We start from the raw sequence: 25,238 nt of genomic DNA, 5'->3' as shown, positions 1-25,238 counted from the left end.
TATTCGTAGTAAACAAAACCCTGTGTTTGTTATTATTGTGCTTGTAACATATCTACAGTAAACATAACCCTGTGTTTGTTGTTGTTGTTAAAATATTTCAAGTAAACATAACCCTGTGTTTTTCTTCTTGTTAAAATATTCATAGTAAACATAACACTGAGTTTGCAGTTCTTATGCTAGTAAAATATTTGTAGTAAACATAACCCTGTGTTTTTTGTTGTTGTCAAAATATTTACAGTAAACATAACTCTGTGTTTGTCATTGTTGTTCTGGTAAAATAATCGTAGTAAACACAATTCTCTGTTTGTTGTTGTTGGTAAAATATTCGTTGTAAACATGACCCTGGGTTTGTTGTTGTTGTGCTAGTAAAATAATTGTAGTAAACATAACCCTGTGATTGTTCTTCTTAAATATTTGAGGTAAACATAACCCTATTTTTGTTATTGTTGTGCTAGTAAAATATTTGTAGTAAACAAACCCTCTATTTCTGTTGTTTTGCTAGTAAAATATTCGCAGTAAACATAAACTTGTGTTTGTTGATATTGTTCTAGTGAAATATTCGTAATAAACTTAACCCTGTGTTTGTTGTTTTTGTTCCAGTAAAACCTTTTTATTAAACATAACCCTGTGTTTGTTGTTGTTATCATACTAAAATATTTGCAGTACACATAACCCCGTGTTTTTTGTTCTTGTTTTAGTAAAATATTCGTAGTAAAGATAACCCTGTATTATTTGTTGTTGTTGTGCTAATAAAATATTTCTAGTTAACATAACTCTAGGTTTATTGTTATTCTTAAAACAACCCTTATTGTTGTCCTAGTAAAATATTTATAGTAAACATAAATCTGTGTTTGTTATTGTTTTGCTAGTAAAGTATTTCTAGTAAAAATAACCCTGTATTTGTTGTTGTTAAAATATTTGTATTGAAAATAATTCAATTTTTGCTCTTGTTTGGCAAGTGAAATATTCGTAGTAGACGTAACTCTATATTCGTTGTTCTTGTGTTAGTAAAATATTTGTAGTAAACATAACCCAGTGTGTGTTATTATTGTGCTAGTAAAATATCTATAGTAAACATAACCCGATTTGATTTTCTTATTAAAATATTTCTAGTAAACATAATCCTGTGTTAAGTGTTGTTGTTTGAATGTTTTTAGTAAACATAACCATATTTTCGTTGTTGATGTGATAATAAAATATTTGTAGTAAACAAATCCTCTGTTTTTATTGTAAAAACAATAGTTTTTTTGCTAGTAAACTATTCGTAGTTAAAATAAACCTGTGTTTGTTCTTGCTGTGCTAGTAAATTACTTGCAGTAAACATAAGCCTCTTGTTGTTGTTCATAAAATATTAGCAGTAAACACAACCTTGTGTTTCTTGTTCTTGTCAAAACATACTTAGTAAACACAACCTTTTTTTGTTGCTGTTCGTAAAATATTTGTAGTAAACACAGCCCTGTGCTTTTTTGTTGTTTGTAAAATATTTGTAGTAAACACAACCCTGTGCTTTTACTTTAGTTAAAATATTCGTGGTAAACGTAAACCTGGATTTGTTGTTGTTGTGCTAGTAAAATATTTGTAGTATACCCACCCCTGTGTTTTTGTTGTTTTTCTAGTAAAATATGTGTAGCAAAAATAGCCGTGTTTGTTATTATTGTGCTAGTAAGATATTTTAATAAGCATAACCTATGTTAATTGTTGTTGTGATAGTAAATTATTTCTAGTACATATAACCCTGTGCTTGTTTTTCTTATTAAAATATTTGTAGTAAACAAAACCCTGTGTTTGGTGTTGTTGTTAAAATGTTTGTAGTAAACATAACCATGTGTTCGTTGTTGTTGTGATAGTGAAATATTTCTGGTAAACAAACCACTTTTTTGTAGTTTTGCTTGTAAAATATTCGTAGTAACATAACCTGGGTTTGTTGTTGTTGTTAAAATATTCGTAGTAAACATGACCCTGTGTTTGTTTTCTTTATTAAAATATTTGTATTAAACATAGCCCTATTTTTGTTGTTATTTTGCTAGTAAAATATTTGTAGTAAGCATAACCTGGGTTTGTTGTTGTGCTAATAAAATATTTGTCGTAAACCTAACCATTTTTTTTATTTTTCTAGTAAAATACGTGTAGTAAACATAACCCTGTGTATCTTGTTCTTGTGCTATTAAAATATTCTCAGTAAAAATAACTCTGTTTTTTGTTTATGCGCTAGTACAATTTTTGTAGTAAACGTAATTGTGTGTTTCTTGTTGTTGTTGTTAAAATATTCGTAGTAAACATAACTCAGTGTTTGTTATGCTAGTAAAATATTTGTAGTAAACCTACCCCTGTGTTTGTTGTTGTTGAGCTTGTAAAATATGTGTAGTAAACATAACTCAGTGTTTGTTGTACTAGTAAAATATTTATAGTAAACATAACTCAGTGTTTGTTGTACTAGTAAAATATTTGTAGTACACATACCCCTGTGTTTGTAGTTGTTAAAATATTTGTAGTTAACATAACCCTGTGTTTGTTTTTAAGTTGTTCCCTGTGTTGTTAAGTTGTGAAAAATCTACAAATCTGTAGTTAAGTTCAATATATTTGTATTTTTGAGATATCTATGATGTGCCTATTAGATATATCTAATATATGCATCGAAATTTCAATTTTGTTTGTTTGCCTTTTGAACTTAAGTACAAGGCTATAGCGTGGGCTATCTGTACTTTGCCTAGAATGAGTATAGAAACCCAGCATCTAGTGTATAGTCCTCAAGGCTTACCTCTGGTCCACTTGAAGGGGGCGGGACACCATTTAGTTGACACTTAATTGACCACTCTACAAACTTACGTATGGGCCAAACCATGTAGCTGCAACCATTTCACGTTTTATCACGCTTCTCCCTGCATTAAGCCGTTGATTGTAACTGTCTTATCCTATTATATTAAACGTCACGATCACGACTAAGCAGCGTGACAATGCTGCATCTGTTTCAAGACGAATTACGTCATCCCATACGACACATGTTTACATCAGAAACTAGCTGCTGATACATGTCTTCACAACTGGTTATGTCTTCCATACATAATAGGATTGCTGAGCTATCGGATCGCCACTCTGGCATCTGAAATTGCAGCTCAGTTCTGACAATTACAAAACCAAAAAAATAAATAAATAAATAAAATAAAATAAATTAAAAATAACATGTTCAATTTACGCCCGAAATTAACTCTCTTATATAATTAAAATACGAGAGTGTAAGAGAAATATTTTGACAGTTTGTAATCATTCGTGTCCATTAGTAAAACTCTCTCAAGTCGTTACGTTATTCTCTCTCAGGCGCTGAATAGTTTTAAAATAGTGAGACATTTTTGTGAGTGGTTATTAAAACACTTAATGAAATAAAATATATAATTTTTTGTTTTTTACGTCTACACATTCTAAAAGGCTTATTTATCATTTACGTAATAAACAAAGAAGGTCTGTTGTACTTTGTTTGTTAATGCATTTGAAATATAGTAAAATTGTGTTACTGTTAGTGGTTCTTATATGGTACCTAGTTGTTGTCTCTCCCCCAATCTCTACTTAAAAGTAATGGAAGTTTTAATTAATGTAATAAATAGATTTGTCGGTTTTAAAAGCTAAATTCATTATTTTCTGTTGTTGTTCAACTTCCCATATAAGATAGAATTTTAAAAATCGGGTATTTATGTATTATATGTTTTTGAATTTCGCACAAAGCTACTCGAGGGCTATCTGTGCTAGCCGTCCCTCATTTAGCAGTGTAAGACTAGAGGGAAGGCAGCGAGTCATCACCACCCACCGCCAACTCTTGGGATACTCTTTTACCAACGAATAGTGGGATTGTCCGTCACATTATACGCCCCCACGGCTGGGAGGGTGAGCATGTTTAGCGCGACGCGGGCGCGAGCCCGCGACCCTCGGATTACGAGTCGCACGCCTTACGCGCTTGGCCATGCCAGGCCCTGTATTATATGAAGAAAAGCATATAACAAGTACACTGATAGTTATTATTATAGCTGTTGTAGATCAAATAAAGTTATATCACATAAGAGCTTACTATTGTATGGTGTTGTATATCTGATAATGTTATATAACATAAGATATAACTGTTGTATGGTGTAGATATTGTAGAATAGTGCCGGTATTCCAGTCCTAATAGAATATCGTTGATGATATTGTAACTATGAAAGAGTTTTGGTAATTTGATGCAGACGAAAATCATTGTTTATATTTTGGTGTAGATTGTTTGTCGTTTGGTCTAATGAAACTTTGTTGATATTTTTCTATTCATTGCTGTACATTTACTGTAAAAACAACATAACGGAGATTGTTGTTTGTTTAGTAACTGAGTCTCATAAATTGAAACTAAAACAGCATTTAATTATTACCTACAAAGGTTTGTTTGTTTATTGAATTTCGCACAAAGCTACTCGAGGACTATCTGTGCTAGCCGTCCGTAATTTAGCAGTGTAAGACTAGAGGGAAGGCAGCTAGTCGTCACCACCCACCGCCAACGCTTTGGCTACTCTTTTTACCAAAGAATAGTGGGATTGACTGTCACATTATAATGCCCCCACGGTTGAAAGGGCGAGCATGTTTGGTGCGAAGGGGATGCGAACCCGCGACCCTCAGATTACGAGTCGCACGCCTTAACACGCTTGGCTGAAAATGTTCGAAAATGATTTGAAACTCTGTTTGTAAAACATTACACTCATAATGAAACTGACATGACCGAACTTTGGCACATATTTGTTGGTTTCATTAGAAAATGTAAAAGAAAAAATGTTTGGCTTGCGGAACTACACTAGATCCCCCATCCCCCCAAGCTGCTGTTGTAACTCACGCTCTCGTGACACTGTGTATGTACACGTGTCGAACACAGGTGTGGGTAGAACAATAACCAGATTTATATAGACAAGAATACGAAAAAAAAAGGTGGGTATAAAAAATGAGATTCTGTCAAAAGTAATTTTAATTATTTCGTTCGATGTTGTTATTGGCACACCTTGATCACAGCACAAGGCAATCAACTCGCGATACTGCAGGCTCCCAAAAATTAGGTTTTTAAATAAAGTATTTTTATTTAATAAAAGGAAGCTCTATAAGATGTCACACCCAATTCCACACTCATGTAACACTAATATTGTTGGTTAATGAACACATAATTACACTTAAAAAAGTACAGCTCGTAAGAGGTTTACCCTAATATTATTAAAGAACCCTATCATAAGACAAACATTTTAAAACACGAAATGAAACATAGTATAAAAATGTAGTTGTTTCACGAGCCGCTATAATTTTCGTTTATCAATTGCTCTTGTATGCTTAATATATAAACTAGATTTAAACTTCTAGCTATAATTAATCAACGATCTGATTTAGCTAGTTCTTGCAAGAAATTTCAGTTCGAGGGTCATTATTTGTTTGTTCTTGAATTTCACGCAAAGCCACCCGAGGACTATCTTCGCTAGCCGTCCCTAATTTAGAGGGAAAGCAGCTAATCATCACCACCCGAAGCCAACTCTGGGGCTACCCTTTTACCAACGAATAGGGGAATTGACTATACATTATAACGCCCCCACGTCTGAAAGGGCGGGCATGTTTGGTGTAACGGGGATTCGAACCCGCGACCCTCGAATTACGAGTCGAGCGCTTTAACCACCTAGCCATGCCGGGCTCCGTTGTTTGTGTTAATTAACCCATGTCTATAAGTATATGCCCACATACTACACAATGAAATCACGTCTCGCTCTGAGGACTTACGACGCTGAAAACCTGGTTTCGATACATATGATGGGCACAGCACAGATACCTTACTGTGTAGCTTTGCGCTTAGCTACAAACAAGCAATCAAACAAACATACAAAAAAAAAGACTCTCACATACATTATGTGTCGCAAATCATATTAATTAGATGCTGAAAGTAAATCCAGGGAATCTTTGTGTCAGTTTATTTATCAGGAAATTACCCGTCTATTCTGGTGGAAAAACAGTTAAAGTGTAATAGCTGTCTTAATAAGTTTTACGAGCCACTGAACAAGGAACGAGCGAAAAAAGAAGAAAAAACATCCTAGTAAACAGACTTGGTAAGTCAGCATGAACATTGTAACAACTGTGTTATTTGTTAAAGCCTATTTCTGATATTCTTCTTTATCATTTATGTAGAATATTATTTCTAATCGTCTCGCCAAAAATGGTTCGTGTTCATTAATAATGAGGGCCAAATTTGATCAACGTTTTGACCAAATCTTTCTATTTGTTTTCAGAAACCGAGGAAATGAAATATAATCGACTTTGCAAAGTTGCCGAGAATGCGAGGTAAGGAACCCCTGTGAGCCCCATTTTTATCTGCGGCTTCACATAGTCACCGGTTTTTCGACTGTCCTAAATATGTAATTCTAATATAACCTGTGTAAACAGACAATATTTAAATCCAAAAAGTGACACAATATGGATCGAAAGATGATAGCAGGAGGATATTTTAAAAGTATTGAGGTTTGAATTTTAAGGTGGGCACTAGGAATAATGACAGGAATATAAGCAAGACAGATGATTTGGTCAGGTAGTAAGAGATTTAGAAAGAGTTTCAATGAGAACAGCGTTGGAAATACCAGTGGAAGGACGAAGAAGTGGACATGGGAGAGGTGGGTGGAGAGATAAGGTGGACGGGAGTAAGGGGTGGTGGGTGGACAAGTGAGGTAGGCAAGGATATGGGGAGGTGGACGGAGACGCGACACGGACAGGAATATGGGAGGTGGAGAGTAGAGAGATGAGATGGACAGGGATATGAGAAGGTGGATGAAGAGACAAGGTGGACAGGGAAGTTGGAAGGTAGGTGGACATACGAAGTAGACAGAGATGAAGGAGGCCAGACCAACCAGAAATGATGCAGAAGATGGTGATTTATGGAAAAGGAAGCCCAAAACAGATGGCCCCAAACCACAATATGATTAAAATTGTAAAAGAGGAGTGGATTTCAAAACACACATGATTTCTGTATAAAACCTTCGTAAGCACGAAGCACAAGGAGAGAAAAAAAACCCAACAAAACACGTACCATGCTTTTGAAAAAAAGTCTTCAAATCGATAAATCAGGCTAAAACAGTGGCACCTGAAACGAACCCTTTTACAAAGCGGAACGTTATAAGCTGTACTTTTCTTTCTCTATAATTAGAGCAGATATGTGTATTACCCCCACCCCCTTCCCGAGGAAAGCTGTAGGAAGATGAGTAGTGTCTATATGTTAGAGTAAATAAAGCTTTACACACTATTTGAGCTCTGAACACATTCGAGACTTGGCGGTGGAAGCTAATTAGAGAGTCTCACTTGTACAAGGAAAGGAATAAGCTTCCCATGGTATAAAGAATGAATTACTTTACAACAGCAGGTTAACATGGGGTATTTAAGGTTTCGAGAATGTGTATTGTATTTCCTCTTTACTGCCTGTAACACGTAAAATGTTCTCTCTATATTAAAAACGCTGCCATCCCCAGCAAGTCTGTGAATTTTCCGGTCTATAATTAGAACTTTGAAGTTAGATTCAAACACGTGAGGGTTTGGTTTTTTGTTGTTGTTGTTTAGTTTTTTTTAAAACCACACATTGGACTGTAAAAGTATAATTGGCCTTGTTTGAGACTGACGTTACGATTTTCTTAGCAACAGAAAACTTTGTAAAATTAACAAGTTAAAACGAAACAATAGTGTATGTTTACTTACTTGTCTGCCAACTTATAAATGAATTAATAATCGCTTTAGATTTATATCATTTTCCCACCGTTATCTAATGCAATTATATTTTATAATAATGTCACAAGATGGCGTTACTACACAAAGGAGAGTTATCCCTTCCTTGGTGTGATATTTCTATGATCTTGGAAAGCGCTAATAATTGGAATTACACTATGTAACACAAATTTTGTTTCTGGATAGTATGTATTATTTCTTAATTGCTTATGTTGTAAAAGTACAAAAAATGGCCATTATTCCCTTCAAACTTTGCTTTTGTGACCTGGATAATGAAATCTAGAAATTAACTTATTTTCTATGTAAAAACAATGCCCCCCGCTAGTACAGCGGTAAGTCTACGGATTTGCAATGCTAAAATCAGGAGTTCGATTCCCCTCGGTGAGCTGAGCAGATAGCCCGATGTGGCTTTGTTATAAGAAATACACACCTACATACACACACTGTAAAAACGAGCAAATTTGCTCATTTACATAAGGTCTGAATAAAAGAGCATATGATCCAAGGTTTACGTGCATTTATATTAAAGTTATACAAAAATGTTTTGAAGTGAGTAGTTTTTAGAGATTTGCAATTATAATGTAAATCACTTTCACGTATCAGCCCCAAAATATAGTCTCCCATCATGTTTTCGTTATACACTCTCAGGTCACAAAAGTAAAGTTTGAAGAGAAAAATAGGTCTTTTCCATTTACTTTCGGCATAAGCAATTGTGAAATAACACTTTCTGTCCAGAAACAAGAAAAAGTATAAATTTTGTTACATAGTGTTATTCGAAAAACCCGAGCATCAGACACCTGAATTGTGTGATAGGAAAGCAACGTCGTTTTTGTCCTCGAACTCAAGAATCTATCCCTGTCGTAAAAACATTTGACATGAAACTAAGAAATAAAAATATTGTTTATTTGTTTCGCAGCAAAGCCACATTGCTGTGTCCACCGCTGGGAATCAAATCCCGGATTTTAGTATAGGAAGTCCGTGATTATCTACTTACAATAAACAAAGAATCTGCGTCGTAATTACTGGAAGAAATTAAAAACGTCATAACAGCTTGGAAGACGGATTTGTTTGACGACATCAACAAATACTGAAGTATAGAGAACGATACATCAGCTTGACGAATCTACTAAAGAAAGTATTTAAAAACGTACACCAGCTGGGGAGTCTGGTTAGTTTAATGAAAGGAACTGTAGCAAAGGTCACACTTGCTGGTGAGTTAGGTTAGCTGGATGACCTATTGCGTAGAAAGTATACTAAATGTCAAATTAGCTGATGAGCCAGGTTAACTTCACCTATTCTGTAGTAAGGATAGTGTCAGGTTAGCTTGACATCTTCTTAAGGAAAGTAGAAAACGTTTCTTGAATGATCATTTAAAAGTCGTCTAGTGCTGAATGAGTTATTTAAATTTCACCATAATGTTATCGTTATTAACAGAGAATATTGAGTCCTAACAATGTTCGATGTAATCAGAGCTCCCAGATGAAGATGAGATTGGGAATCTCCAACAAAAACGATTCACTAACCACCAGTGTGGTGCTGGGGAGTGAATTTTGAGGTAAATGGTTGTGTTTGAAACCCCTTATTGGTTTAGCAACAGGGGGGAATTTGAGGTTTAACGGTGATAGTTAGGGCCTCTGATCGTTTGGAGGGACAAAAGGACAAAGTAAGATTATGACAATTAATGGTTAAAGTCAAGAAAATCGCACAAAGAAAAATTAGATTACATAAGAACAGTGAACTTGTAGTGAGACTGGAAAAAGAATACTTTTTGTGAGATGACAAAATAAGTAATATGGAGCCTCCTGGAATGTAAACTGTAGTATAGGAGAAGATCGAGCCATAAGATAGGAGACTAGGTTATCGGTCTATGAAATCAAATTCTAAATACATGTAACAAGACACATCCGGCCACTGTTGTTCCAAAAACACTGTGGCTGCTCCCTCCCCCCACGAAGACAGAACAAAGAGTCTGCCCAGTCATCCCCCTCTTCTTGGTTATAGCAATATGAATATTGTAAGAAACAGACCAATCAAAATGTATCACATAACCAGATCACAACTTGAAATGTTTCTAATAGTCTGTGTCCATCCATGAAAGGGTTCTTAACCTCTTATAGTCTCTATCGATCTAGGAAAGGCTCTTGGTTTCTTATAGTTTCTATCGATCTAGGAAAGGCTCTTGGTTTCTTAGAGTCTCTATTGATCTAGGAAAGGCTCTTGGTTTCTTAGAGTCTCTATTGATCTAGGAAAGGCTCTTGGTTTCTTATAGTCTCTATCGATCTAGAAAAGGCTCTTGGTTTCTTATAGTCTCTATCGATCTAGAAAAGGCTCTTGGATTCTTATAGTCTCTATCGATCTACGAAAGGCTCTTGGTTTCTTATAGTCTCTATCGATCTAGAAAAGGCTCTTGGTTTCTTATAGTTTCTATCGATCTAGGAAAGGTTCTTGGTTTCTTAGAGTCTCTATTGATCTAGGAAAGGCTCTTGGTTTCTTATAGTCTCTATCGATCTAGAAAAGGCTCTTGGTTTCTTATAGTCTCTATCGATCTAGAAAAGGCTCTTGGTTTCTTATAGTTTCTATCGATCTAGGAAAGGCTCTTGGTTTCTTATAGTCTCTATCGATCTAGAAAAGGCTCTTGGTTTCTTAGAGTCTCTATTGATCTAGGAAAGGCTCTTGGTTTCTTATAGTCTCTATCGATCTAGAAAAGGCTCTTGGTTTCTTATAGTTTCTATCGATCTAGGAGAGGCTCTTGGTTTCTTATAGTTTCTATCGATCTAGGAAAGGCTCTTGGTTTCTTATAGTCTCTATCGATCTAGAAAAGGCTCTTGGTTTCTTAGAGTCTCTATTGATCTAGGAAAGGCTCTTGGTTTCTTATAGTCTCTATCGATTTACGAAAGGCTCTTGGTTTCTTATAGTCTCTATCGATCTAGGAAAGGCTCTTGGTTTCTTATAGTCTCTATCGATCTAGAAAAGGCTCTTGATTTCTTATAGTTTCTATCGATCTAGGAAAGGCTCTTGGTTTCTTATAGTCTCTATCGATCTAGAAAAGGCTCTTGGTTTCTTAGAGTCTCTATTGATCTAGGAAAGGCTCTTGGTTTCTTATAGTCTCTATCGATCTACGAAAGGCTCTTGGTTTCTTATAGTCTCTATCGATCTACGAAAGGCTCTTGGTTTCTTAGAGTCTCTATCGATCTACGAAAGGCTCTTGGTTTCTTATAGTCTCTATCGATCTAGAAAAGGCTCTTGGTTTCTTATAGTCTCTATCGATCTAGAAAAGGCTCTTGGTTTCTTATAGTCTGTGTTGATTCAAAAAATGCTCTTAGTTTCTTATGGTCTCTATCAATCCAGGAAAGATTTTTAGTTTCTTATAGTCTGTGTCGATCGAGGAAAGGCTCTTAATTTCTTATGGGCTCTATCGGTCCAGGATAGAGTGACAACTTAAATTGACAACTTAATTTCTTATAGTCTTTGTCGATCCAGGAAAAGGCTCTTAGATTATCATAGTCTGAATCAATCCAGGAAATTAAACACACAGGAGTATTCGTTAATTACTCAAAGAAAAAGGAATATTGTGAACCAATCACAAAGACTATTTATTGGGATTATTTTGACAAATAGATCACAAAAACTAAATTTGAAGATTATAACTCTAAAAACTGAGTTTCGATATCAGTAGTGGGTACAGAAAAGATAACTCGTTGTTTATCTTCACAGAAAAATACAAATATTTCAATCACGGACATATAGACATTAAAATCCATTAAAACTAAGTCTCCAACAATAATCCATCGGGCGCGGCACGGCCAGGTGGTTAAGGCACTTAACTCGTAATCCAAGGGTCACAGGTTCGAATGCCAGTCACACCAAACATGTTTGCCCTTTCAGCCGTAGGGGCATTATAATGTTCCGATGAATCCCACTATTCGTTAGTAAATAAGTAGTCCAAGAGTTAGAGGTGGGTGGTGATGACTAGCTGCCTTTCCTCTAGTCTTGCACAGCTAAATTAGAGCCGGCTAGCGCAGGTAGCTCTCGTGAAGCTTTGTGATTGACAGCAAACGAACAAAACACGAACGATGGATTGTTTAGTTTGAATTTCGCGCAAAGCTGAAGGTTCATGGGGTTCATCAGTTGAAGAAGTTTGGTCGTGAATGTTATGAAACGTTTTATGGTTTTGAAACAAAAGCAGTTAAGTCAGTTAAACAACTGTAGCTTGCAGATGAAAATAATTATATTTCTTAAGTATATTTAACACCATTCTGACAGCGTCAACGGTAAGTTGCGGATTGGTAAAATTTAAATGACGATTTCCCATGGTGGACTAAGCATATATACAGCTTTCACTATGTATTATGTAAGGTTGCACAAACATATATTGAAAAAATAAACTCCACGTGACTTGCAAAGAAACACAACTTCTGATAATGTTTCAAAAAAAGAAAGCGTTTGGTAAGTAGTCGTAAAAATCAATTTCTAGAGTCCCAAACAATGAGAAGTTACAACAGTGTAGAGTATTAAACAACGAGAAATTACAACAATGTAGAGTATTAAACAACGAGAAGTTACAACAACGTAGAGTATTAAACAACGAGAAGTTACAAGTGTAGAGTATTAAACAACGAGAAATTACAACAATGTAGAGTATTAAACAACGAGAAGTTACAACAATGTAGAGTATTAAACAACGAGAAGTTACAACAACGTAGAGTATTAAACAACGAGAAGTTACAACAACGTAGAGTATTAAACAACGAGAAGTTACAACAACGTAGAGTATTAAACAACGAGAAGTTACAACAACGAGAAGTTACAACAACGTAGAGTATTAAACAACGAGAAGTTACAACAACGTAGAGTATTAAACAACGAGAAATTACAACAATGTAGAGTATTAAACAACGAGAAGTTACAACAACGTAGAGTATTAAACAACGAGAAGTTACAACAACGTAGAGTATTAAACAACGAGAAGTTACAACAACGTAGAGTATTAAACAACGAGAAGTTACAACAATGTAGAGTATTAAACAACGAGAAGTTACAACAACGTAGAGTATTAAACAACGAGAAGTTACAACAACGTAGAGTATTAAACAACGAGAAGTTACAACAACGTAGAGTATTAAACAACGAGAAGTTACAACAACGTAGAGTATTAAACAACGAGAAGTTACAACAACGTAGAGTATTAAACAACAAGAAGTTACAACAACGTAGAGTATTAAACAACGAGAAGTTACAACAACGTAGAGTATTAAACAACGAGAAATTACAACAATGTAGATTCAGAAATAATGACAGGTTGTAAGAATGTAGGGTCTAAACAATAAGAGATTACAATATATATTCTCAAACAGTAACAGATTACAATATATAGTGTCAAACAATGACTGGTTACAACAATGTATTTTGAAACAATGACAAGTAATAGCAGTGTAGAGTTTCTAGCAGTGACATTGTTTGTATATAGGTCTAACAGTCACTACATAGTACTTTATTTGTAAAGTTCGTCGTGACAAAATATAAGCTTATTTAAATTACAACTAACTCTTCGTTTTAAAACAACAATTATGTTCGTCCACAAAACTTAAGTTCCTTCATGGGCAAGCTTTCCAAGTTACCTTTTCATACTCTATAATTACTTGCTATTGTTTTCTTTTTTCTTTCTTTTTTTCCTTCCCGTGCTGTCAAAATTCTCCAAGAAACACAAACCAAAGCTTACACGTCTTTACAAGGGTGACGTTATACTGACAAATAGCCACTTGGAGTGAATTTCTTCTCAGCCCCTATTTTTCATACAGCAACGGTATTATGAGCTTTACGACTAAGAGCTAATATTTACCTTGTATATATTTGACATTACGTCCACTGCACGATTCTGTTAATTCAAAAGAGGACTGTAAGATTAAAAATGAAATTAAATAAACACAACTTTTCTTTACCCATCCATCCATCACCCAGCGTCAATGGAAAGGCATGGTAAACTAGCTCCATGGTCGAGCAGCGCGGTCACGTGCTAATGGAAGAATCCTAAACGTATATTGAGAAATGGGGAAAGAAGCGGGGAGGGAATAATGAAACTAAAATGATGCATTACACCAAGCTGAAACTTTCTTCATAAATTAATTGGGTAATCATTACGGCGACGTCACGCTGCGCGAGGTTTCTAGGTGAAAAGTGCCTGACCGGAGTTTATGAAGCCGGATGTGTGGTGAAAACGGCACGTCGAATCTTGCAGAATCTCCACCCATAGTCTTGGGCCAGTGGCGGGTGTTAAATGGTAACCGTCGGAGTACAAAAGAGGCCCTATTGACTGTGATGTATAAACTCGGGATAGACGACGGGGAGATCTTTTCGAGATAAGCAAGACTGATGGAGACTTTAATTTGTTCTTCTATGTTGCGTTGACCCTTTCGGTAGAACTCGGAGGAATTACGCAGCAGCTCTCTGCATAACTTTGAATAATTGACCGTCGTTTGAATTTTGATAGAAAACATAAAACGCATGCGTGTGACATTAAAACGTGAGTAGGCTCAAAAACGCCGCAATTTATTCTTTATAACAGAACGAAAAATAGAAGGAAAATAACAGATAAAGACAACACAAATAACCTTACATGTTTTTATTAAATAGTTCTATATTCAGAAAAAAATTAAAGCGAAAAAATCTCATTGATTCAAGATATTATTGACTGTTTGTGTTGTTAAGCGCAAAACTATACGATGGTCGTGTTTAACACAGTTATCGAAACCCGGGTTTTAACGTCATACGTTTCCACATTCACTGCTAAGCCACTAGAAGATTTTATGTAACACATGTATAATAGAACTAAAATATAACAGACAGACAAAAGGGGTGCTGTTGTGACACACCGATCTCTATAAAAGGGAACAAGGGAAACATAATCTTTGAACGTACCCTTTATTTTTCTGGAAATTATTGATCAACTATTTAAACTACCAATCTGTTTTACTTCCGACAACAACACGTTAGTCAACCAACCTCTTAGAAAAAATAAAACTGTCTTAACTGAAGCTTAGTCTGTCTTTTTCCAAATCTTAAACTTGTGTCTTCTTGTTTTATTATCCCCACAATGTAGCAAAACGAAATCAGGGGATTTTAATCTATCATTTCCTCCCTACTCCTAGATAATCTTATAAACTTCAATGACTTCACCTCTTTACCCTTCTTTTTTAAGAAAAAAAAAAGATAGGAGGTTTTAACCTACCAATGTGTAATTTTATATCCCCAAGTCATCATAAAAGACCTCCAATTAGGAAAAGGAATATTCTTTCGAATATAGGTAAACAAAACTAATTATATTACTTACTTGTAGCAATTAGTCAAGTAAACAAATAAATACAAAAGAGAGGATTCTCAATAGCCTCGTCTAAAATTAGATATCAAATATTTCAAGAGATTAAGTATCAGCTAAACGTTTGTACTTGAAAAAAACAAAAGCTACGGCTAAAAAGACCTCAGTGCCAGTCTATGAGCCGCTATTCCGAGGCTAAAAAGAATGGTCAACTGTTTCTTTCTTTTTTTAAGCTAACTAACTGTTTTCTAAGAGCAAAGTTAAGCATTGGGTCATCTGCATTCCGTCCATCACAGGGGATCAAACCCCAGATTTAAGCCTTGTAATGTCGTAAGCTAACCGCTCTTTCGCGATTAAACACCTAAATACTCAGGTGTCACAAAAAACTGTGCTAAATGTGCGTATAACAGTGAACACACTTTTAAGTCCCTCATGCAGAAATCTATACTCATTGTAACGGTGTATTCCTACTAAGAACAAACTGAACAAAGCAGAAGTATTTCTCTAATAATTAATCCTGCCGGCAGCCTTCGGGGTCGGAGCATTAGAGCTGGAGGGATGGTGTGAACCGAAAATCAAAACCAAAACGTACTCTTCGTTTGCTGTCACGATTTATTATGTAAATCACACGGCCAAACAGTTACCGTAATATGGGGTTGTCAGACCAATGAAACAAAAATGGGGCATAATCACGCCTCGACAGGTGACATGAATTACTCACAGTCAACTTCTCGATAAGCTTGTCCGGTCAAGCAAGCACGTGCATTCTGAACTGCAACACTAGAGAGAATCATACACAAAATGCACGTGTAGTAATCTTCTAACAGATCATTTTACTTCTCACCAAATAACAGGCATTTCGTGTAAGCTTTCAATTTTCTATGTTAAGAACTCTATCGTGCAGTAAACGGTTAATTACATTGACGTATATGATTTGTTTGTACGTGGCTACACCACAGTCGTTAATACCATAAAAACTATCTTTGACAACTTCGTGATTGTGTTGTGGGCTAAGATTATTTAATTACTATTAAACAATAAACAACGTGTTCTTATTCGCCAAAAGATGTTGTGGTTACATTGATCTACCCAACGTTATTTTTTTTTTTAAACTAGCGAGAGGCGAAAAAAAAAAGTGTGACAAGTACATTAGAACAAAAGAAAAACAAACTACACTTAAAAATCCTAAGTTTCGAGTACACGTTAGCTTTAACTTCCGGTTAAGTGGTGTACTGGATGGAGTCTTCTTGTTAAAAATAATTAAGTTGTTGTTGTTTCTTATTAAGCACGAAACTACATAAAGGACTATCTGTACTCTGCCCACCACGGGTATCTAAAGCTGGTTTCTAGCAATAGAAGTTTGTAGATATACCGGTGTGCGAATGGGTGGCAAAGGAATTAAAAAATTAAACAAGTGTTATCACAACAAAACTACTAAACACCAAGGTTTATTGGCTCAAACTGCGCACCCTATAGGCTAGTTTTTGGAACACGATTTTAAGTGTGGTGATAATTTATCAAATAGCCCAAAACAACAAATCAAAATTAAAAGCAGTGAAAAAGAAATATCTATACTAGATAATAACCTAACATCTACTGCAACGCCCCCTACAATCTCGTACCCGTTTACACTTTTGTCTCTAAGACCAGCGCCCGGTAACGGTCAGTTGCAAACTCTCTCTTTGTTAACCTGAAGGATGACCTGAGAAGGTTGTTCACTGTTTTATTAGTGAAAGTGTTAATGCCCATACCAGTCGTTCTGAGATACATATTTACTTCAAGTGGGTTTCTCGTCATCACGAATTTTATTGGACCAGTTCTCGATTGTTCTCTAAGCACCAATACCTGAGAAAGTAGATTTAACTCTTTTCAAGTGTTTGTGAAAACCACTAATATACTGAAGGTTATAAATACCGCTTTGTGTATAGTAAAATGCCTAAGTAAAAACTACGAAGATTTAATAAACTCTATATATTAACACAAAACTTAATGATGATGCAACAGGCCTAACATTTTTGGTTTTTTAATTCGATTTTTTGCTTCTTCACCAGTATATTTAACCTGGTTACGTTCGCATACTGCATATGCGTATTTCACACAGTGTTATGTTTGTGTGTACGTGTGTTTTATACGGTGGGGAGGACGTGATGTACACATGCATCATATTTAATGTTGGTCTTAAGCAAAAGCAAGACATGTGACTGCTACTTCAGATGCGCGCGCTGTTTCATAAAACAACAGAAAATTATTTTGGTGTTTATTATCGCACCTATTGCCCATCCCCAGTGGCACAGCGGTATGTCTGCGGGCTTACAATGATAGAATCCGGGTTTCAATTCCTGTGGTGTGCAGAGCACAGATAGCCCATTGTGTAACTTTGTGTTTAATTAAAAGCAAACAATCGCAGTTGTTTAAACACTTTGAAATAAGAAGTAGAACGCGGATTTCAGTTATTACTTTAAAAAACAAATATTAAGTGTTAGGGGACAGGTCCTTCTAAATCTCTGTTAGCGCGTAACATAATGTTAAAAAAGAAATATGTTTTTGTGTTTGTTATCACAATTATTTAATCCTTTTGAAATAGTAACTAGACAGTGAGTTTGACTACTATTTTTTTTAATGTAATGGTGGGGGACAGACCCTCCTTAAACAACGTTAACGTCCAATCAACTTCAAATGAAAAAAAGTAGAGTATTTCTAATTATTTATTGTGTTTAGATTCAAGTTGATGTGAAACTTTCGCACCAAGCATCTGTTAGTATAAACTCGATGAATAAATAAATTAAACTTTATCATTGTGATATAAAACAACATCTATATGGACATACAGGTATGTATAGAAATAGATTCGTGATGACGAGAAACCCACTTGAAGTAAAAATGTATCTCAGAACGATTGGCATGGGTATTAACACTTTTACTAATAAAGCAGGGTTAGTTCTGAATAGTATATAGCATGTTATTAGACTTCATATCGAAAGGTCCAATGTTTAAGTTCGTGATAAGCCACAGAGCGCGTTCCACACTTCACGTATGTATGATATGAATCTAACTTTCCAGCGTTTCCTAGCAACAAACTAAGAAGTACGAGTCCTTGATTCGCGGAAAGAAAGAAAAAAATTATAGTAACCAGTTTAAAGGTGGGGCCCATAATAATCGTGACGTTATTTATTTTATTTAAATTAAACACCCACTCTATTACAACACTACTTCATGTAACAAAACGATTTACCGTGCTGATTTATTCGTTGATTAGCTGTAAAGTCTAAAATGTTTGTTCGTTCCAAAACAGGGTTTCTGAAACCATGGTTCGTGAACAGACATTTCCAAAGGTGACTATTGTTGTACTTTAGATAGTCAGTGGATCTTAACAGTGTTTACAAATAGATCTTGAACTAATAACGTCTGAGCAATACTGTTCTAAAAATGTATTAGGCTTGAAGCTTACAATCTTTTGTTGTTGTTGTTTAAACAACTAAACGGTTGATGTGTCCTGCTATATTAAACAATTAGATGGTTGATGTGTGCTTTCTTATTAAACACTTAGATGGCTGAATTGTGCTTCCTTATTAAACAATTAGATGGCTGATGTATATTGCCTTATTGAACAACGAATAAATAGCTTTATGTCTGTACCATATAAAAATATACATTTATCGCCACAAATTTCGTTTCGTAGAGTTTTTATGAACGAGATAAAAAGTGTTCAATCTGAAACGACGTATCAATGAAAGCACATTTTTATCTGACAAAGATATTAGACGGTTTCATTGTTATACTGTTTTCTCATGCTTTCACTTATTTCGCTGCATTTGTGTATTTTATCAAGCAAACATTTTAATTCACAAAATCAATTTGCTTTGTTTGTCGTTAAGCGTAAAGTTGCAAAATGGACCGTCTAGGCCTTGTCCACCACGTGTATCAAAACTCGGCTTTCAGCAGTATGAGCCTTCGCTGAGCCTTTAGTGAGACCATAAAACGATATGTAAGTAATGACTTTTCTGTTTTATCAAACAATGGACATCCACTTGTCCTTATTATTTCCTAATTATGTTGGTTATTTTTGGCGCGTGAATTCAAATTCATATTTTCGATTTGATAATTTTCTCTGCGCTGGCTCAAAGGTAAGCCTGAAATCTTATAATGCTAAAATCGGATTTTGATACTCACAATTGGCACATAGCACAGACAATATCAAAGAAACAAAAATCTAGTTGATAATGGCCATATATACAACGGATAAAAAAACAACAAAATTAGTTCCTTGATAAAAGCCGTCTACCTGCATAGAACTAAAACTAACCCAACAGTTAGCATAACAATAGAATACAGTGTCATAAAAACAGCAGCTCTTAGCGATTAGTATCCTTTGATGATTTACCAGTTCGGTACCCTTGCTGTTAGCGGTATTTTCGACCATTATCCAAGTAACGCTTCACTAAGTTAGTCCTAAGTTCATTTTCTAAACTGAAAGGTAATTTGTTCCTCTGTATAGAAATATTTATAATAAAAATAAAAATAAAAATAAAAATGAGAAAAGCAAATCATATATATAGGTTAAAAAGTTTAGCTGTTACTGTTAATGAAACTATTTGTTTTCAGAAATAAAACTGACGGCATTTCAGTTATCTGAGTCTTTTAACAAAGCCCAGCATGACCAGGAGGTTAGGGCGCTCGACTATAATTTCTGAGGGTCGCGGGTTCAAATCCCAGTCACATCAAACATGCTCGTCCTTTCAGCCGTGAGAGCATTATAATGTGAAGGTTAATCCATACTAATCGTTGGTAAAAGAGTAGCCCAAGAGTTAGTGGTGGGTGGTGAGGGCCACCTGCCTCCCTCTAGTCTTACACTGCTAAATTAAGGACGGTTAGTGCAAATAGCCCTCGTGTAGCTTTTTTTGCAAACTTCACAAAACTTGTTAGCAAACAAATTCTAAGTTTATGGTGTAATACGTCCACAACAGTACCAGAAATCAACGATCTTCCATTAGTACAGTTCCAACAATCAACTGTTAGCACAACCGTTCTTGGTAATGTTGTAATTATTTCAAGACAATAAAGAAAAAATTACAATGATATTTCCATGAAAAATAATTATAGCAGTGTTAAATAGCATCCAACATATTTGACCGAATAAAAGTTTATTTATATATTAAGGTTATATAAAGGTTGGGTACTTTATATTAAAATTATCTTGGACTCTAACCATATTGTCACAGTACACTTCACTTCTTCTGGTCATATTCTATCTGACGACCATTCATTTTCATAATAGTCCTACAGTAATATTTCAATTTCAAAAGACTCCGTTGTAAGACTTTTGCGGTCCAAATAACGCAACTCTTCCCTGTGAACCTTCTATAGTCCATCTAGATGTGATGTTCAATTTGCTTTACATACTGTCCCATTCTATGTCTAGGAGATCTCTGAGAACTATACAGTAATTAAAGCATCAAAATTTAGATCTAAGTGGTAAAAAAAAAGCGGGCTCATATCTTAATAAATACAACCAGCCCGAAGCAGGAAGGGAGACTCCAAGAAATATAGGTGGTCCGAGACAAAAATCGCCATCGTGGCCGTTCTTAGAACAACATCGATGAGAGTAGTGAGAGTAGAGGCCAAGTAGGTATCTTTAAACATTTATTGGGAAGGAATAAGATAACCTGATGAAGAAGAACCTGTGGATTCTGTCAATGTTTCTTCCACAGCACCACCAGGGACAGGGTCAAAAAAATACTGTTTCTTTTCGCTTCCAACCCTAGTGACAGTCACATAGTGACGGTAAAAAATATAAAGTATTCGAATCTTATATAACACAACTATAGATAGAAAAACTACTAAAACGATGTGGTAACTAGAGAATAAATGGATAAAGGTAAAGGGTTTTGCTTTGGTTCATAGATTTAATTAATGATTTATCTGCTGTAGTGTCTGCAGTTATGACTAATAATATCAGTTGTCAGGGCCTTCTTACTACTAACTATAGATGTTTATTTTGGAAACCAGTTTCATTGAACATATTTTTGCAGTATTCTCTGGTTAATGATACATCTAAATAACATCTCTTACCAGTTGTCCGTTTCTTTTAAACATTGTTAACGGCACACACAATTATAATTTTTTTTCCTCCAACTATTATTTCACAGGTAAGAAATTTTTAAAGGTGGTTACGCGTTGTAGGAGTGAATCATGAAAAAATAATTTCTTTTCCGTTAGTGGCACAGCCGTATGAATGTGAACTTAAAACACTAGAAAGGGGTCTCGATACCCGTGGTGGGCAAAGAACTGATAGTTCATTGTATAGCTTTATCCCTAACTACAAAAAACAAAAAAAAATATTTTCGAATTAGCTTCAGTAATATAAGTAGTCAATCTACACCTCTTTTCAAAGGAGGAGATAAAAGTTGTCCTTGTAGTTAGATACCAATTAGTCTTACATTAGTTTTGGGAAAAAATTTGGAAAGTCTGATGAAAGTTACTTTGCAAAGTTATTTAACAGTGTTTAGAATTTTATCACGTAGTCAATATGGATTCACTAAGGAAAAAATCTTTTCTCACAAATCTTTTGACATTTTTGAAAAGGTTACTGCTTATGTAGATGACCGTAAGAGTGTAGATTTGGTGTATCTGGATTTTCAGAAAGTTTTTGACAAAGTGAAACATGAAAGGCTTACAGAGAAACTTATTTCTGTAGGTGTGGAGGATAAGTTACCTAATTGGATAGAAGAGTGGTGTGATGGAAGACAGCAGAGAGTTGTTATATATACAGTCCAATCAAACTGGATTAATGTCACAAGTGGGGTGCCTCATGGCTAAGTCTTAAGACCATTTATCTTTTTGGTTTACACCAATAACACAGATGATGGAATGGTCAATAAAATACTTAAATTAACAGATGATATTAATGTCTTTAGTTCTACTAGCTATGAATAGGATGTTACTGGTTTACACAAGGATTTATATCATTTAGTGAGTTGCATTAATAAATGGCACATTGGTTTTAATTATAATAAATGTAAGATAATGCATGTGGATTCTCATAATTTTATTATACATATATTTTGTATGGGAATAACCTTAACAGTGTTATGAAAGAAAGGGACCCTGGTGTATGGGTTGATCAGTTTCTAAAGCCATCCAAACAGTGTGCTATTGTTAGTGGTAGGGCAAATAGGAGCTTAGGTTTTATGTATAGAAATATTGAATACAAGTTTAAATAGGTTATAATTTCATTGTACAGGTCACTGGTTACGTCACACTTGGAATATTGTGTTCTGTCTGGGACGTCTTATATTAGGGAAGATATTGAATTATTGAAAAGAGTTCAGGGGAGGGTTATAAGTATGGTGGGGTTTTCATACAAGAAGAGGCTAAAATCTCTCAAATTGAGTTAGTGGGGTCGAATTGAAGTGTTTAATATTGCAAAGGGAATTGATAGTTTGATGTACCATCTTTTTTCATATTTAACAGTGAGAATAGCAGGTCTAGGAAACACAACTATAAATTTTGGCAAGGTAATAGTTATATTCAGTTAAGACAGTTTTATTTTTCTAAAAGGGATGTTGGCCTTTGGAATGAATACCTTCAGATGTTATGGAGGCAGTAAATTTAAGTGTGGTTAAAGAGAATGTTTGATAACTATATGAATGATAAGGGCTAGCACTGAGTGTTTAAAATCCGGGTTCGATTCTCCCCGTATACTCACCAGATAGCTCACTGTGGCTTTGCACTTTGATTAACGGCATTCAGTTAGTTGTAGAGCTCTCTTATAACATTTTGAACCTTTTTCATAGAGTTATTCTAGATAATTCGATAAAGTCCAAGATAATCTACGGTACAGGTTTACTCTTAATCTATTTAAAGTAAGACTCACCTTGAAACCGCGCCTAGGTAGGCTACTTACTTGTCATCTTGCAGGCGCGGTTACAAATATCAAGCTGCAATTTTAGTTCGAAAATTCCTCCATACATTTATCACACTACTTAAACAGAGAGTAAGAGAAGGAGATGCGACGACTTGCGTGTCATCTCCACCTCTCTTACAATCACACGCTTTTTTTGATAAGAAATGAAAAGGTGTATTTACGTAGGTGGATGCTAGGCAGTCTGTTACATCACGCACGTGCTAACAGATTAGAAGCTAATAATACTAACATTTATTATTCTTGGCTTTTGGAAACATTCAGTAAAATCTGTATTTCTTACACTACAACAAAGTTACTATTTGGCGTTTTTCTTTTATTGGTGATAACCAGGGCCGAACATGGGCTAATGTTTGACGTGTTATGATGTGGTAAGGTGTCCAGAGCTCGACACGTGCGTGACGCCTTTGAAGACGATCTGCACCTTCAACTGCAAATGTGTCATAAAAGTAGCAGTCAACTTCGTTTATGGTCCGAATAGCCGGATAAATTACCGATGTTCACCGATGCTGCTGGGTGTCTTTCGTTTGGTCTTTAATCCAAAATTAGGGATTTTTCACCCACACATGTAGCATACGTGCGAATAAGATGTCGTTTAGATTCAGCAACTATGTTACAAAACTACCATTTCTATCGTATTCGTGTCTACTGTTGATTTGTTTCTATATGTCTAAACTATTAAGACATTCCGTTGTCCCTAATTTTGAACTGCACACTAAAAGGAAGGCAACCGGCCGGCAGAACCTGCTGCCAACTCTTTGGCTGCACATTACGAACAAGTATTGGGATTGACTATCGGTTACAATGTCCTCACAGCGAGTATCTCAGGCGTCGTTTTTTATTTTGTTTTTACTATTAACTGAGGAATAATAAAATGTATCATAAAGATACTGTTTATTCAGTACATAAAATATGTTAACATTATGAAAATAATTTGGTTAAACAATATAATATAGGCAAGAGAACTTTGTTGAAACGTATATCAGACGACATGTTCTTGATGGCATTTCATTCATACTATAAACTAATTATTAAACTGTTGAATGATATTTCTATAATAAACATAGGTTAAATTACTTTAAAACTGCAGAGTATAGTTAGTTTTTTTTAATTAATAATAAGTTTCAGTTGTTAAGGTTTAGAAGAATATTGAGAAGGCCTGAAAACAAACATACTATTTCTGTTTAAACTATATCGTTGTGCCCTTACTAATTACACAGGAAATCGTGTTAATTCTACAATATCTGTGAGAAACACGTTGCGTAACAAAAACCTGCTTTCTGTAATAGTGAACTAATTGTTACGACAACAATACTAAACGAAGTTCGAGTTTACTCACCGATTTTGACATTTTCACTTACTATGAAAGCTGTTGCTTTTGGCAAAACAAAAAAAGGATAGTTTGCACACTTTATCGAACTTTATAAATCGAAACACGAAGCGTGGATTATTTTCACCACTCAGTAGATTTGCTGTTGCCAATAACAACGAAAATATTACCTTCGTTTCTCACATTAATTTCTGAGTGATTACTGGGTTGATTTATTCTACAGTATGAATCAGTTTACAATTTTTTTACAAATTACTGGCAAAACCAGTGGAGACAGAAGCGTAAATACCAGCTTTTGTACAACACTATTTTTCTTGTCTACTGGTATCTCAGTGGTTAACCAGATAGCTCATAACTCTAGAGTTTGGGGTTCGATCATAATGGAAGATACAACACAGACAGTCCGTCGCGTAGCTATGGTATAACCCCTTTATGTCTTCTGATTGCCCAGCGGTAAGCTTTAAGACCTATATAGCTAGAATTCAGGTTTCAATTGTTGCTGTGGACACAGTGTCGTTAACAGTACATTTGAGTTGAAAGTAAATAGAAATTGTTATTTTAACACTTATATGTAAACTATACTCTAAAATTATCGATTTTCAAGTTATTACTGAAAAACAACTAACATTTGACAAAAGTTTAAACTTGTAATTTGATCTTTGACCTTGAAAACACACTCTTACCAGGACACACTAAGACCGCATTTATGAACACTTTTATTCCGATTGCAGCTACAACATTACTAAGATACTTAGGGATATAAATCACGTATAAGTATGCCTAGACCCCAAATAAACACAATCGCAAATAACAGTTATAACAACGAAACATAAAAGAAAGTGGCAATACGACCTCCATGTTAAACTAGGGTGCATATTAGTAAATCTTACCCTAGAGCCCTCTAGTTTAACAATTGGAAATTAATTGGAACG

The 25,238-nt window shown here is 35.1% G+C and overlaps 1 protein-coding gene and 1 long non-coding RNA gene across 3 annotated transcripts in view; one reads left to right on the top strand and one right to left on the bottom strand.

The window, feature by feature from the left end:
- Nucleotides 1–22,980, bottom strand: part of LOC143247203 (uncharacterized) — a 31,944-nt gene extending 8,964 nt beyond the window's left edge. Inside the window, exon 1 of one of the 2 annotated variants that reach the window (XM_076494875.1) lies at nt 22,959–22,980. In XM_076494875.1, coding sequence (XP_076350990.1) covers nt 22,959–22,965 — 7 coding nt within the window. In that variant the 5' untranslated portion in view covers nt 22,966–22,980. Of the gene's footprint in view, nt 1–2,758; nt 2,903–22,958 lie in introns of those variants that run through there. The other variant, XM_076494878.1, reaches the window with a different exon arrangement.
- The window catches only part of LOC143247205 (uncharacterized), a 35,746-nt gene continuing 28,764 nt past the window's right edge, over nt 18,257–25,238 (top strand). Inside the window, exons 1-2 of the long non-coding RNA XR_013026433.1 lie at nt 18,257–18,387; nt 18,931–19,040. This is a non-coding gene — a long non-coding RNA (uncharacterized LOC143247205). The remainder of the gene's footprint in view (nt 18,388–18,930; nt 19,041–25,238) is intronic.

The sequence above is a fragment of the Tachypleus tridentatus genome, chromosome 3 (genome assembly GCF_004210375.1).
Source record: "Tachypleus tridentatus isolate NWPU-2018 chromosome 3, ASM421037v1, whole genome shotgun sequence".
NCBI classification, from domain to species: Eukaryota; Metazoa; Arthropoda; class Merostomata; order Xiphosura; family Limulidae; genus Tachypleus; species Tachypleus tridentatus.
This window is presented reverse-complemented; position numbering and strand designations above follow the sequence as displayed.